Source organism: Ylistrum balloti, unplaced genomic scaffold, assembly GCF_031769215.1.
Source record: "Ylistrum balloti isolate Yb309-2 unplaced genomic scaffold, AGI_CSIRO_Ybal_v1 Utg370810, whole genome shotgun sequence".
In the NCBI taxonomy this organism is placed as follows: domain Eukaryota; kingdom Metazoa; phylum Mollusca; class Bivalvia; order Pectinida; family Pectinidae; genus Ylistrum; species Ylistrum balloti.
The window spans coordinates 238,278-251,503 of record NW_026782469.1 but is presented as its reverse complement, the minus strand read 5'-3'; the positions used below and the strand labels follow the sequence as shown (position 1 = coordinate 251,503).

The window sequence follows — 13,226 nt, the reverse complement described above, 5'->3', positions numbered from 1 at the left end:
GTGAAAGTATAGTGTTTTCTTTTCGTCACTTAACTTTACCGGGTATAGTGACCAAAAGATTTGAACGTTTGAATTCCATGTAAGATCTTTCGTCCACAGAAGAAGTTAGACCATTTATTTCAGATCAATCAACCCTTAAAACTACTTCATGTCTAAAATAAAATTAAAACAAAGATATAAAAATAAATACCACGTAAAGGGATTTGAACGGGTATGTTGAATACCGTGTCCAAGATTTAAACTGGACACCATCCTGGTCACGACACCATTCTATGATAATAGAACATGCATTGTAACATATGGGGTCCTGAACGATGCAGAAATTATTAATATTCTTTGCTTTCAGGTAGACAGTTATTAACATAATACATTTATTTTCGTCGCTACAAGTGGGTGGAGCTGTAAATTTTACAACAAGAATATATATGAAACTTCATACACTTGTACGTAATACGATGTTGTGTCATATTCTATATCTTGCCGCAGGACATTTTCGTTGTGTGAGTCACAGAAATGATTCAAGGACCCGGAGATTTCGTTCTATATTTGATGACTCACATATCAATCAACACTTTGTATATTTTACCAGACTGTGCTATTGCACAATATCACACGATAAACCCGTAAATAAAAAATCTGATTTTATTACATGATATGGTTGAGACTTATTTCATCCTTGATAGTTAAAAAGTTAAAAATACATTACAAGAAAATTGAGATTTGACAGGATCTTGGCATCCTACGAATCTTTAAATCCTAAACGCTATAGTTCCAGTTAAGGACAAAACAGGTAAATTAAATTGTAACGCTCATGTTCAATGTGCACATGAACAGATATGAACTAAAGAATATATATACATGTATATATATCAATATATATATACTTTAGTTCCATCTACGGACGAATAGACGCACATATATTCACAACACTTCAGTTCCATCTACGGACGAATAGACGCACATATATTCACGACACTTCGGTTCCATTTACGAATGAATAGATACACGATTCGAATAAACTAAGACCTTAGTTTACGATATAGCTGATGTAGAACGTGCTAACAATGTATGAAATACTTGTAGTATACAATTATGATTGCATTTAATGTTTATTTATAAGCGAAATGGCAATCTTGTTATACGTGTTGGCTTGGGGGAAACAATATTTTTACTGTGTCATATACTTTGTAAATCCTTGCGAAAATCATAATTTTATTTAAAGATTGTACAAAAGACACACAATTGAATAACATCTTTTAATACAAATTAAGAACTAAATAATTAAACTGTATCATACAGCTGTTTCATCCATGTATAACTCATCAGTGATGCTACACCATACAGCTGTTTCATCCATCTATAACTCATCAGTGATGTTATATCATACAGCTGTTTCATCCTTCTATAACTCATCAGTGATGCTACATCATACAGCTGTTTCATCCATCTATAACTCATCAGTGATGCTACATCATACAGCTGTTTCATCCATGTATAACTCGTCAGTGATGCTACATCATACAGCTGTTTCATCCATGTATAACTCGTCAGTGATGCTACATCATACAGCTGTTTCATCCATGTATAACTCATCAGTGATGCTACACCATACAGCTGTTTCATCCTTCTAGAAATCGTCAGTGATGCTACATCATACAGCTGTTTCATCCATGTATAACTCGTCAGTGATGCTACATCATACAGCTGTTTCATCCATCTATAACTCATCAGTGATGCTACATCATACAGCTGTTTCATCCATGTATAACTCATCAGTGATGCTACATCATACAGCTGTTTCATCCATGTATAACTCATCAGTGATGCTACATCATACAGCTGTTTCATCCATGTATAACTCATCAGTGATGCTACATCATACAGCTGTTTCATCCATGTATAACTCATCAGTGATGCTACATCATACAGCTGTTTCATCCATCTATAACTCATCAGTGATGCTACATCATACAGCTGTTTCATCCATGTATAACTCATCAGTGATGCTACATCATACAGCTGTTTCATCCATCTATAACTCATCAGTGATGCTACATCATACAGCTGTTTCATCCATGTATAACTCATCAGTGATGCTACATCATACAGCTGTTTCATCCATCTATAACTCATCAGTGATGCTACATCATACAGCTGTTTCATCCATCTATAACTCATCAGTGATGCTACATCATACAGCTGTTTCATCCATGTATAACTCATCAGTGATGCTACATCATACAGCTGTTTCATCCATGTATAACTCATCAGTGATGCTACATCATACAGCTGTTTCATCCATCTATAACTCATCAGTGATGCTACATCATACAGCTGTTTCATCCATCTATAACTCATCAGTGATGCTACATCATACAGCTGTTTCATCCATCTATAACTCATCAGTGATGCTACATCATACAGCTGTTTCATCCATCTATAACTCATCAGTGATGCTACATCATACAGCTGTTTCATCCATGTATAACTCATCAGTGATGCTACATCATACAGCTGTTTCATCCATCTATAACTCATCAGTGATGCTACATCATACAGCTGTTTCATCCATCTATAACTCATCAGTGATGCTACATCATACAGCTGTTTCATCCATCTATAACTCATCAGTGATGCTACATCATACAGCTGTTTCATCCATGTATAACTCATCAGTGATGCTACATCATACAGCTGTTTCATCCATCTATAACTCATCAGTGATGCTACATCATACAGCTGTTTCATCCATCTATAACTCATCAGTGATGCTACATCATACAGCTGTTTCATCCATCTATAACTCATCAGTGATGCTACATCATACAGCTGTTTCATCCATGTATAACTCATCAGTGATGCTACATCATACAGCTGTTTCATCCATCTATAACTCATCAGTGATGCTACATCATACAGCTGTTTCATCCATCTATAACTCATCAGTGATGCTACATCATACAGCTGTTTCATCCATCTATAACTCATCAGTGATGCTACATCATACAGCTGTTTCATCCATCTATAACTCATCAGTGATGCTACATCATACAGCTGTTTCATCCATCTATAACTCATCAGTGATGCTACATCATACAGCTGTTTCATCCATCTATAACTCATCAGTGATGCTACATCATACAGCTGTTTCATCCATCTATAACTCATCAGTGATGCTACATCATACAGCTGTTTCATCCATCTATAACTCATCAGTGATGCTACATCATACAGCTGTTTCATCCATCTATAACTCATCAGTGATGCTACATCATACAGCTGTTTCATCCTTCTATAACTCATCAGTGATGCTACATCATACAGCTGTCTCGTCCTTCTAGAACTTGTCAGTGATAGTACATCATACAGCTGTTTCATCCTTCTAGAACTTGTCAGTGATAGCACATCATACAGCCGTTTCATCCATCTATAACTCATCAGTGATGCTACATCATACAGCTGTCTCGTCCTTCTAGAACTTGTCAGTGATAGTACATCATACAGCTGTTTCATCCTTCTAGAAATCGTCAGTGATACTGCATCATACAGCTGTCTCATCCTTCTAGAACTCGTCAGTGATGTTGCATCATACAGCTGTTTCATCCTTCTAGAACTCGTCAGTGATAATGCATCATACAGCTGTTTCATCCTTCTAGAACTCGTCAGTGATACTACATCATACAGTTGTTTCATCCTTCTAAAACTTGTCAGTGATACTGCATCATACAGCGTTTTAGTCCTTCTAGAACTCGTAAGGGATACTGCATCATACAGCTGTTTCGTCCTTCTAGAACTCGTCAGTGATGTTGCACCATACAGCTGTTTCGTTCTTTTATGACTCATCAGTGATTATACATCATACAGCTGTTTCGTCCTTCTAGAACTCGTCAGTGATGTTGCATCATACAGCTGTTTAGCCCTTCTAGAACTCGTCAGTGATGTTGCATCATACAGCTGTTTCGTTCTTCTAGGACTCATCAGTGATTATACATCATACAGCTGTTTCGTCCTTCTAAAACTCGTAAGTGATGCTAAGGCCCTAAATTGTGAAGTCTAAGACGCGACTGAGGGAAATTCAAAGTCACAGAAAGTCAAAATGTAGATAGGAAAATGCACTAGGCCCATAATTCAATAAATTTCAATTCAAAGACAGGACGGGTTATAGAAAGTGGAACGGAGAAAGAGAAGAAAGGATAGATACGGTGCCGACTATAAAAGGTTCGAACTTCACCTTTGACTGTCAAATGTTTACATCATTTGATATTATCACCCACGAAAGTAGCAATTATCTATGGGGAGAATAACCACAGAATTGACTGGGTTAATAAAAGCTTGCTAAGATCCGATAATCGACTTGTCAGTGTTGCACATGGGGAGACAATGCCATTTCCAATAACTGACGCAGGATTTGAGTTTGAGTGAAGTACCGGGAATATTGATTATGTTCGTCGAAAATAATTTGATTATTTATCAATAAAAACCTACATCGTTTGCGAAGGAAAAAAGAAAGAAAGAATGACAGAAAAGAAAGAACGAAAGAAGAGGAAAAAGTTTTACAAATCCGGGATAAGTTTCTTAAGTTCTGATGGAAGGGGTTAGGGAAAAATAATCGTAGGAGTTGTGTCCCTTTATATAGAAATCGTTAACTGACCCCCAGTCTCTAGATAGCTAAATAACAAATAAAATCTAATCTAATTAACCAGCAATTAAATTTCCAAATTTGATATGATAGCTATCTCCTCTAATTTCAGAAGTCTTTACTGAATAAGATGACCTGATAAAAACATTGCTGATCTGTTTGTTTGTTTGTTTCTTTAATTAATCAGATTTGAAATATGAAATAAACTTTATTAAGAGAACGTATTATACTCGAGAAAATATTTCGTTTGATTGTATACGATACATATATATGAACAATATTAAACGTGTACATCATGATTTTACTTAATCTGGCGTGGCAGCTTCTTTTGTAAATGAAGGTAAAACAGAGGACAATGTTGATTCGCAGGCAGCCATCAAGTTGTCATAGCAACTGGCAAAGACAGGCGTTTGCAATAGAGCATTGCTTTCATGGATACCGCTGGATAACCAGATAGATCCAGGCCTGATCATATGTGGGAGAAAAAGTTTAAAAGGCAACATTCATTAACATCTATGTAGTCACCGCTTAATGAAACAACTAGTGTTTTCTTGCCAGATTGTTAAAGCGGCTATTACCTTAGATTTCAACATCGGGAAATGGAGAATTCGGCTTATGAATAATAACCTATATCCATAAGAAAGCGATACACGCACCTATATCGTCGAATTTGTTGTTTTTTGTATATATTTTCGGCGTCGAAACATTGTTTATCTTGATCAGGGACGTATAATACAGAGTGATTTTGTCGAATCTCATGTTGGCGTAACAGCATACTTGAGAAATAAAGAAGAAAACGTTTTGTATCAAGAAGGTATACGTCCCTGTCTTGACTACTGTTTATAAACATGTTCACGCTCGGCTTATTACGAAGAAAGCCGAGTGGGTCACATGGCTTATCACGTGACAAAGTCATTTACATCCGCCGCAAAGAAAAAATGGGATACGAGGTAAACAAACCCACATGTGTTATGACACATGCTTTTGCACCTTTCTGCTAATTCTTGTTTGCAGTAAACGATTCTATAGTGTTATAATATATAATCTAAAAAAAAATAAATCTTAGTAATTCGTTTTGTTTTGGCTTTGTCGTTTCGCGGGCGCTGAACCAGTGGGGCCCCAAAGGGGGTAAATACAATCGGAACAGAAAAAAACAGGAATTGATACTTTGTCTGTACATATTAATAGATATTGCATTGTTTATTATGAAGGCTATATTTATCATTACGGTTGTTATTCTTACAGTAACACCAATACCGTCATATTTTCACACTTAGAACGAATATCCCCAATTGAGCCCCACATTGCGGTCAACAACAATCACATGTTGTCGATAGTAAATTCAAGCAAATAAAACAACTAGTTTCATTCAACATTTATCAGATAAAACTTTTAGTAGTGTTGTTCATGAAATATTCACGCGTCAAACACTGGATATTGGATTATAATCAATGACAGACGGATACGTTATGATTATAGGACTAATGTTATGCTACCCAGTCAAGTAGCAGCTTCGCAAATTCCGAATCCGTATTCAGTCCCAGATCCTCTTTCATCTTTCGCCATCTATCGATCTCCTGTCTAATATAAATTCTTGTCTGACCTCTTTTCTAGCCTGACTCCTTCCTCTTACGCTTTCTGGCAATTTCTGTAAGGCAACTTTTAGGTCTTCCTCGCCTTTTTGTATTTGTGTCTACCATATTGCTTCTTTCTAGGCTTATACGCATGCGCAGCATCAGGGTTACGAGCGGTAATATGTGAATTAGATCAGGACCGCAGTGTTTACATTCTTTATTTTTTAGATATCAATAAAAAAATGATTGCAGTGACTTTTAATTTTAGTAATTGACAGAAAGTCTAAGTTTTGTAACATACTATTGGAAAATAGAACGGTTTATATATTTTTCTCGAAGTGTTTTTAAAACATTATTGTCGCTTTAATGTGAAGTACACGCAACTTTGCCGGCTATGCTACATACCGACAATGCCGGTGTTGGCGACAAATGGAACGCAAACTAAATTTCCATGGTAAAAAAAAAATTAAAAATCTCCAATAGATAATCGTACACAATTTATTGTTTTCTGTTTTGTATTGTTTTAAAATAGGGAGCCATTATTGTAATATACCTTTACATTAACATACAAAATAGTTGCATCTAAATGTTTAATTGCATTGTCGACGTGCTTTTTATGTAGAGTTCATAATATATTCGTAGAAAAAAAGAAAAGCATTGTGAAAAAGTTTGTATTCACGAAGTGTCGCTCAACGTGATAAAGGCGATGGTCGGTTGGTTGGTTGACAGGTTTTCCGTCTCCTCATAACTCCTCCCGTTGTCAGGTATCGTCTTACCGACGGACGTTAGTGTCCTGGCGACGTGAGATGGCGATCTGCATCCCCGTCAGAGGGGAGGAACCGTCTTTGGTGGTGACGTCGATGGCTTTACCGTCATCTGAATAGAGGCGGTCAGCACGTGGATCGTATAGAATTCAATAGAGTTGACGGATTTTATTCCGGTTTGGCTGAAAGAAAATCAAGTTCGTGTTTTTTTAAAACTTATATGAAACATTTACTGACCTTATAGAATATCATAAGAAAATGTTTAGACAAATTGAAGTTTTCTCGTATTCAGAACAATCACATTAAAACGAAACGGACCCAGCCATTTTGTTGTGAAAATGTCAGTTTATATGATAACGTCGTTTGCCATATTAGGACATCACAATCGATCTCTGACTGGAGCAGTCAATGAAAAACAGTACACTTATGACATGTGCGAAATTTATCACGGGCGAATGCACTGAATGGCAGTTGATTGTGTGATTAAAATGTGTATTTTTATAATTAATATCTGACCAAAGTACATGTACAAAAGGAGTTTCCGTACTTAAACAAGTTAACAAAGTCGTCTCCCTCTCTTTTTTCCGTTTATTTTTATTTGTTTTGGTTTGAGAGGTCATATTTTTGTAATCATTGTGAAATAAATATTCCATGCCAGTACAGTATCAACACAATCTTACCAACCAAACAAGAGGCCCAATAGGCCTGCACCGCTCACCTGGCTAATTTAGATATTATGCCATTTAATAAAGAATTTCAAATAATATGAAAATAATTTCTGATATAATTTTCCGTGTGGTCAAACAGAGGTCAGATTCACTATTCATAATAATAGCTTCAGACCAAACTTTGTCTGGAAGAAAGATATTTAAGAACTTACATTTCCCCAATTGGGCCAACCACCACACGCTCCGGGGGAGGTTTTTTTTTTTTTTTTTTTTGGGGGGGGGGGGGTTAATCGTAAACAAATAATATTTTAGACTAAATTTTTTAAAGGAGTAGGGCTTCAATGAATTTGCTCTATTTCCCTTATTGGGTCCCGCCCCTCCTGCTCCAGGAGGCTGAGAACCACCATTTATACAAATGTGATTCCCTTTCACACAATAAAGCTGCAGACCAAATTTGGACAAAATCCAATCATTTCTACAGGAGGAGTAGGATTTCAAAGAATATGCTCTGTTATCCATAATGGGCCTCACTCCTCAGGTCCCACGAATCTGAAACCTACCATTTATACAAAAATGATTTCCCTTCATCCAACAATGCTTAAAACTAAATTTGGGTAAAAATCCAATCATTTTTACAGGAGGAGTAGTATTTTAAAATTTTCCCCTTTAGAACCCCACCCGTTTGCCGCTGGGGGGATATGATGCACCATTTATAGAAAATTGATTCCCCTAGGGATGCTTCTGACATAATTTGGTCACAATCCTGTAAGTTGTTTCTGACTTGTATTAAAAAACAAACTGACTGTCAAGGGATGACGGACGCAGTAGTATGATATAAGCTCACCTGGCCCTTCAGGCCAAGTAAGCTAACAAGAGGGCCAAGGGGCCTTAACGGTCACCTGAGGAATATATGTCAATAATCTGGGGATTTTAAAATGTTGCAAAAAATGTAACAACACCTGTGCAGGACAATGTGTAAAACATCTGTACCAAGTTTGAACATGACCTACCCAATGGTTCTTGAGAGGAAGTCCATAATGTCTCAGCCAAACAGAGGCCAGGGTGGCCATCTTGGATTTTGAATCGCCCCAAAAAAGTTAAATCACTTGCCAGGACCTTGTGTAGAACATTCGTATCAAGTTTCCCCTTTTCTCTCCTTCTGTGGCCCCTATTGGGGCCATACCCTTTGTCTTCGCAAACTTGAAGCGGCTTCCCATGGGGATGCTTTGTGCCAAGTTTGGTCAAAATCCATCCACTAGTTCTTGAGAAGTAGTCATTTAATGATGGTTTTTTAACATATGGCCCCTTTTACACCCCCTACGGCCCCCAAAGGGGACATTATCACCTTTTTCAACATAATTTCATATGTCCTTCATTAATAGATGCTGTCTACCAAATTTGGTTGAAATCGGTCAAAGTTGAGTTTTTGACCCTTTTGAGCGCCCCCTATTGGGGCCGTTTTTGACCCGATTTATTTTTTCATTCGCAAACTTTGTAGACCTTGCCATAAGGACCCTAAATATCAAACATGAACTTAATCTGACTGTTTATTTACCTAATTTTACCCACTTTTCCCCCCTTCCTGGGGCCCCTATTGGGGCCATGCCCTTTTTCATCGCAAACTAGAAGCAGCTTCCCATGGGGATGCTTTGTGCCAAGTTTGGTCAAAATCCATTCAGTGGTTCTTGAGAAGAAATCAAATATGTGAAAAGTTAATGACACACGACGACAGACAAATCATGATGGCAATAGGTCACCATGAGCCTTTGGCTCAGGCGACCTAATAAAAACCTAAAATAAATATGAGAAAAAAAATTAAGCAATAATACAAAATAAATGAAAGATTCATGGTAATTTTACTGTAAGTTTTCTCTCACATGGTCTCTCATAATATATGTGACCATGTCTGTGACAATGGGGCCAGATGAAAAAAAAATGTATGTTGAGATTGATACATTTTCTGAAAGCCTATATTGTACAATATATACATCCAAAATATTAGTGGTCTATGTATTACCATCACAGAGAAAATCCAATTTATAAACTGTATCGCAGCTCTTGAATTTACCACAAATTAAAACAGTCAAATAGTGATATTGTAGGTAACTGTATTTGACACCCCATTTAAGTATATCATATTTAAATCGAATAAAGTCAAACAATTATTTGAAATAACAAGAAAGAGTATATCTTAAAAATATGATTCATTAGTTCTAATGACAGCACACTTTTACCACATAATATATCGGTACAGTATGCAGCAAAGGGAGACAATCCATGTACATTTAAACAAAAATTAGTATCAACAATTGAGATAAAAAATTACAAAACATGAGATATGTGCATATGTTTTTTAATTGTCTGACATCAACTGCCAACACAAACAAATATTAATTCAAAAGTGATCAGTAATACAATTCCTAACAAGTCCAAGTTTCTCTTTGGTTATGGAACAGATAGCACATGCATAATACATAACAATGTGGGAGAATCATTAGGTTCCTTGGAAAACGCTGTTCCTGGCTTAGCAGAGTCAACAAAGAAAAAATGATGGTATTTTGTTAAAGTTTTCAAAGGCCTGAAATGTTGTTTTAAATATGACTTCAAGTCTCTACACATTGCTGGTCTGTCCTTATCTTTCACAAACTGTCGAATGTTATGTCTACTACATGAGAAATATGTCTTGGCAATCTTCTCTAGAATTTCAACGTGACTGGACCTAAAGCTTAACTTCCAAACACCAAAATGCCAGTCTGGATCAAACATTGCATTGCCAGCAATCATCATGGAGTATTGGATGACAACATGAAGACCTGTAAGATATTGAAATAGACATAAAAGAACTTTATATTCAATGTTGAATTGTGAAAGAAAAGAAAATAAAGTAATTTTGAAATGCCTCACCCTCACAGTGGATGACAGTATCAAACTAAAACAATATCAAAGTTATTTCCATAGAAGTAAAATTTTGACAAAGCTGACATCAACATAAAATTGAAAGAAACTACTCGTTATGATGAATATAATAGGATATTAAGTTGTGCGTCATTATTTTACACCCAAAATTATACTAATGAGGATAAGTAACACTATGAAAGGCTCCAGCTCTATGTCACCCTTTGACATATGACAGATTTTAGAGTACAAAAGTCAAGATTAAAATACATGTGATACACATCAGCAACTGATATAATTACCTAGTAAGACTCTCCAAAGGGCATACCACAGCACAATTTTGTTCTTATTCTGTCAACAACAGTTACCAAAATGGATGTTGACCATGTTTTTTCTATGTCCATGATGCTGAAAATAGTGATAAGACTTTGTAGACAACAGAGTTAGCTCCCTTCCATATCCCCGATCTTTAAGCCACATCCACCAAAATAGAACAGTTAAATGAAGTATAACTGAGTATATATAACTAAGAAAGCTTTTTTTTATCCATAGGAAGTTTTCATAGTGATGAAAATGTCTTTTCTTATCATCAGACTCAATTATAGCCTCCTAAAATGACATCATAATTGCATAGCTCTCTTAAAAATGTGTACATCGTAAAGAACGACTAGTATGTGTTTTGATTTTTTTAAGGATTTATAAAGCATATATTACAACTGATAGTCATTAATAAATATATAAGATATGTTAAAATGCAATATACCAGCATTGAATTTTGTACTTAAGTTTGTCAAATTCTTACTAAAATGATACATGACTGTTACCTGAATCCTCAAAAAAACTTTCTTGGGGTCTTAAAGAAGATAGGGCCAACTGGCTGAACCTTATGGGTAAAATGAATTTGCAGTGCAAAATCCCAGGAGTAATGGAAAGCTCCCTCTGTAGAACAGGGCAAATTACCTAAAAGGACACAAAGATACATCAATTTTTATTTCATTATTAAATAGATTATTCTTTATATGTTTTAATCCTTATGTAACTTACATGAATGGCCCCATCAACTTGCATGTTTTTAAGTAAAGCTATTCAAATAAATTGAAAAAATATTGCATAGTTGATGTAGTAAAATATGTCATAATCACTGTATTTATGAGTTTTTTCTTTATTTACAAACAACATGGTTAGGATATTATAGCTTCTGATATGAATTACCTTTTAATAAATTTCTATCAGTTGTTTATTTATCTGCCATAACCTTGTTTTCACATAGCTAATAGAATCACACTAAAATTGTTTCTTGAAAAATCTGATGTCATCTTTAAGTTAATTACCTTCTAATTTCTTCTGGAAGCAATAACTTTTCTTTGTTTTCTGTGCATTGCTGTCTGTATAGGGTCTCTGTTTGTTGAAACAGTTGCTGCATTCCTCCAAGACTTGTATCTTCTCATCATCATTTGCTGTACCAGTCAGAGATAATTTGTGTGAAAAAAATTTTGACACAAGTTGCATAAGTCTGTACATAGTTTCATGATGGTTATGTACAGACACAAATCATGGCATACTCTCTGAAACGTATGAAGACTTACTTGTCATGTCAACAGCAAATGTATCAGAGCGTGCAAGAAGCAGCTTTTCTGATCTATAAATTGGTAGTGTACCAGGAATAGGTGATGCATTGCCATTAGCATATTGGTCAAAAATGTTGTGATATGGTGTCTGTCATTCCTGAACAGTGTATTATGTGGAGCTTTCCCAGAATTTACATGTTTTCTTGGAATCAAGCCATCTGTGTCCAGTGATTTACTAACTGCCTGCAATTTGTTTTTGCTGCTATCATGTATAAAGCAAAATATACAAACATGGATTCCAAGAACATTCAAATCTTGATATGATTGTTCCCTCTCTGTTTTCTTGTTTCTATTACTGGGAAGGATCATTGAATCCACGATGAGCAAAAAGCTCAGTCTTAATTGTAATATCAAATACATTATGTGTTAATTGCTGACAATGTTCTCCGAATTCAAAATCAGATTCTAAGTCAATTTTTTCACTGCACAGTGCACCACTATGTAATTTACGGTTACATGTGTCATTGTGGAATTCAGCTCCACACCCCTAGAATCAGACGAAAGATCTCGGACAGCACCAGTACGATCGGACGATGTTTACAATTTTGAATAATGCAGCTGTTCCGCACAATCTCCATTCCATTTATGAGTGGTTGTCCTGAACCAAAATAATTCCTACCACTGGAGTTCAATTGTGGCAACTGAAAGCTGATTCAAAAGTATACTAACACAGACAAATACTTGAACTCGTGTCCAAACCCCTATGATCACAACATCATGACTGGGCACTGACATCGGTATCTGGCACGTAAACAACTAGGCTAGAACAAAAGTAAAGTCCACAACTGCATCATACATGACCGATTCAAAGGAAATGCGCGTGGTTCAAAATATCTCGTTCGTATTTTCAATGGTAAAGTTATCTTTAGGCCTATAAGTCCTCGTAACAGGCTACATTTAAAAAAATGCTTCAGCGTCTGGACTCATGTTGACATTGTTGAGTTTCTTCTGGACAGTAATGAAAGTGGAGTGATCTCCCCTACTAATCGGGTGCGTTCGATTAAATATATATATAACTAACGAAGTCGTCTTACTGGACAGTATGGTGGAGTCATCCA

The 13,226-nt window shown here is 36.0% G+C and overlaps 1 protein-coding gene across 1 annotated transcript; it reads right to left on the bottom strand.

The window, feature by feature from the left end:
• Positions 1 to 9,982: 9,982 nt before the first annotated feature.
• LOC132558683 (uncharacterized) lies at positions 9,983 to 13,105 on the bottom strand. Its single transcript, XM_060223279.1, has 5 exons — positions 12,140 to 13,105; positions 11,872 to 12,089; positions 11,365 to 11,500; positions 10,843 to 10,948; positions 9,983 to 10,458 (listed from the first exon to the last, which is right to left on the bottom strand). Exons 1-3 carry the CDS (start codon positions 12,526 to 12,528, stop codon positions 11,373 to 11,375), a joined length of 735 nt encoding a protein of 244 aa, XP_060079262.1. The 5' UTR covers positions 12,529 to 13,105; the 3' UTR covers positions 9,983 to 10,458; positions 10,843 to 10,948; positions 11,365 to 11,372.
• Between the last annotated feature and the right edge of the window lie 121 nt (positions 13,106 to 13,226).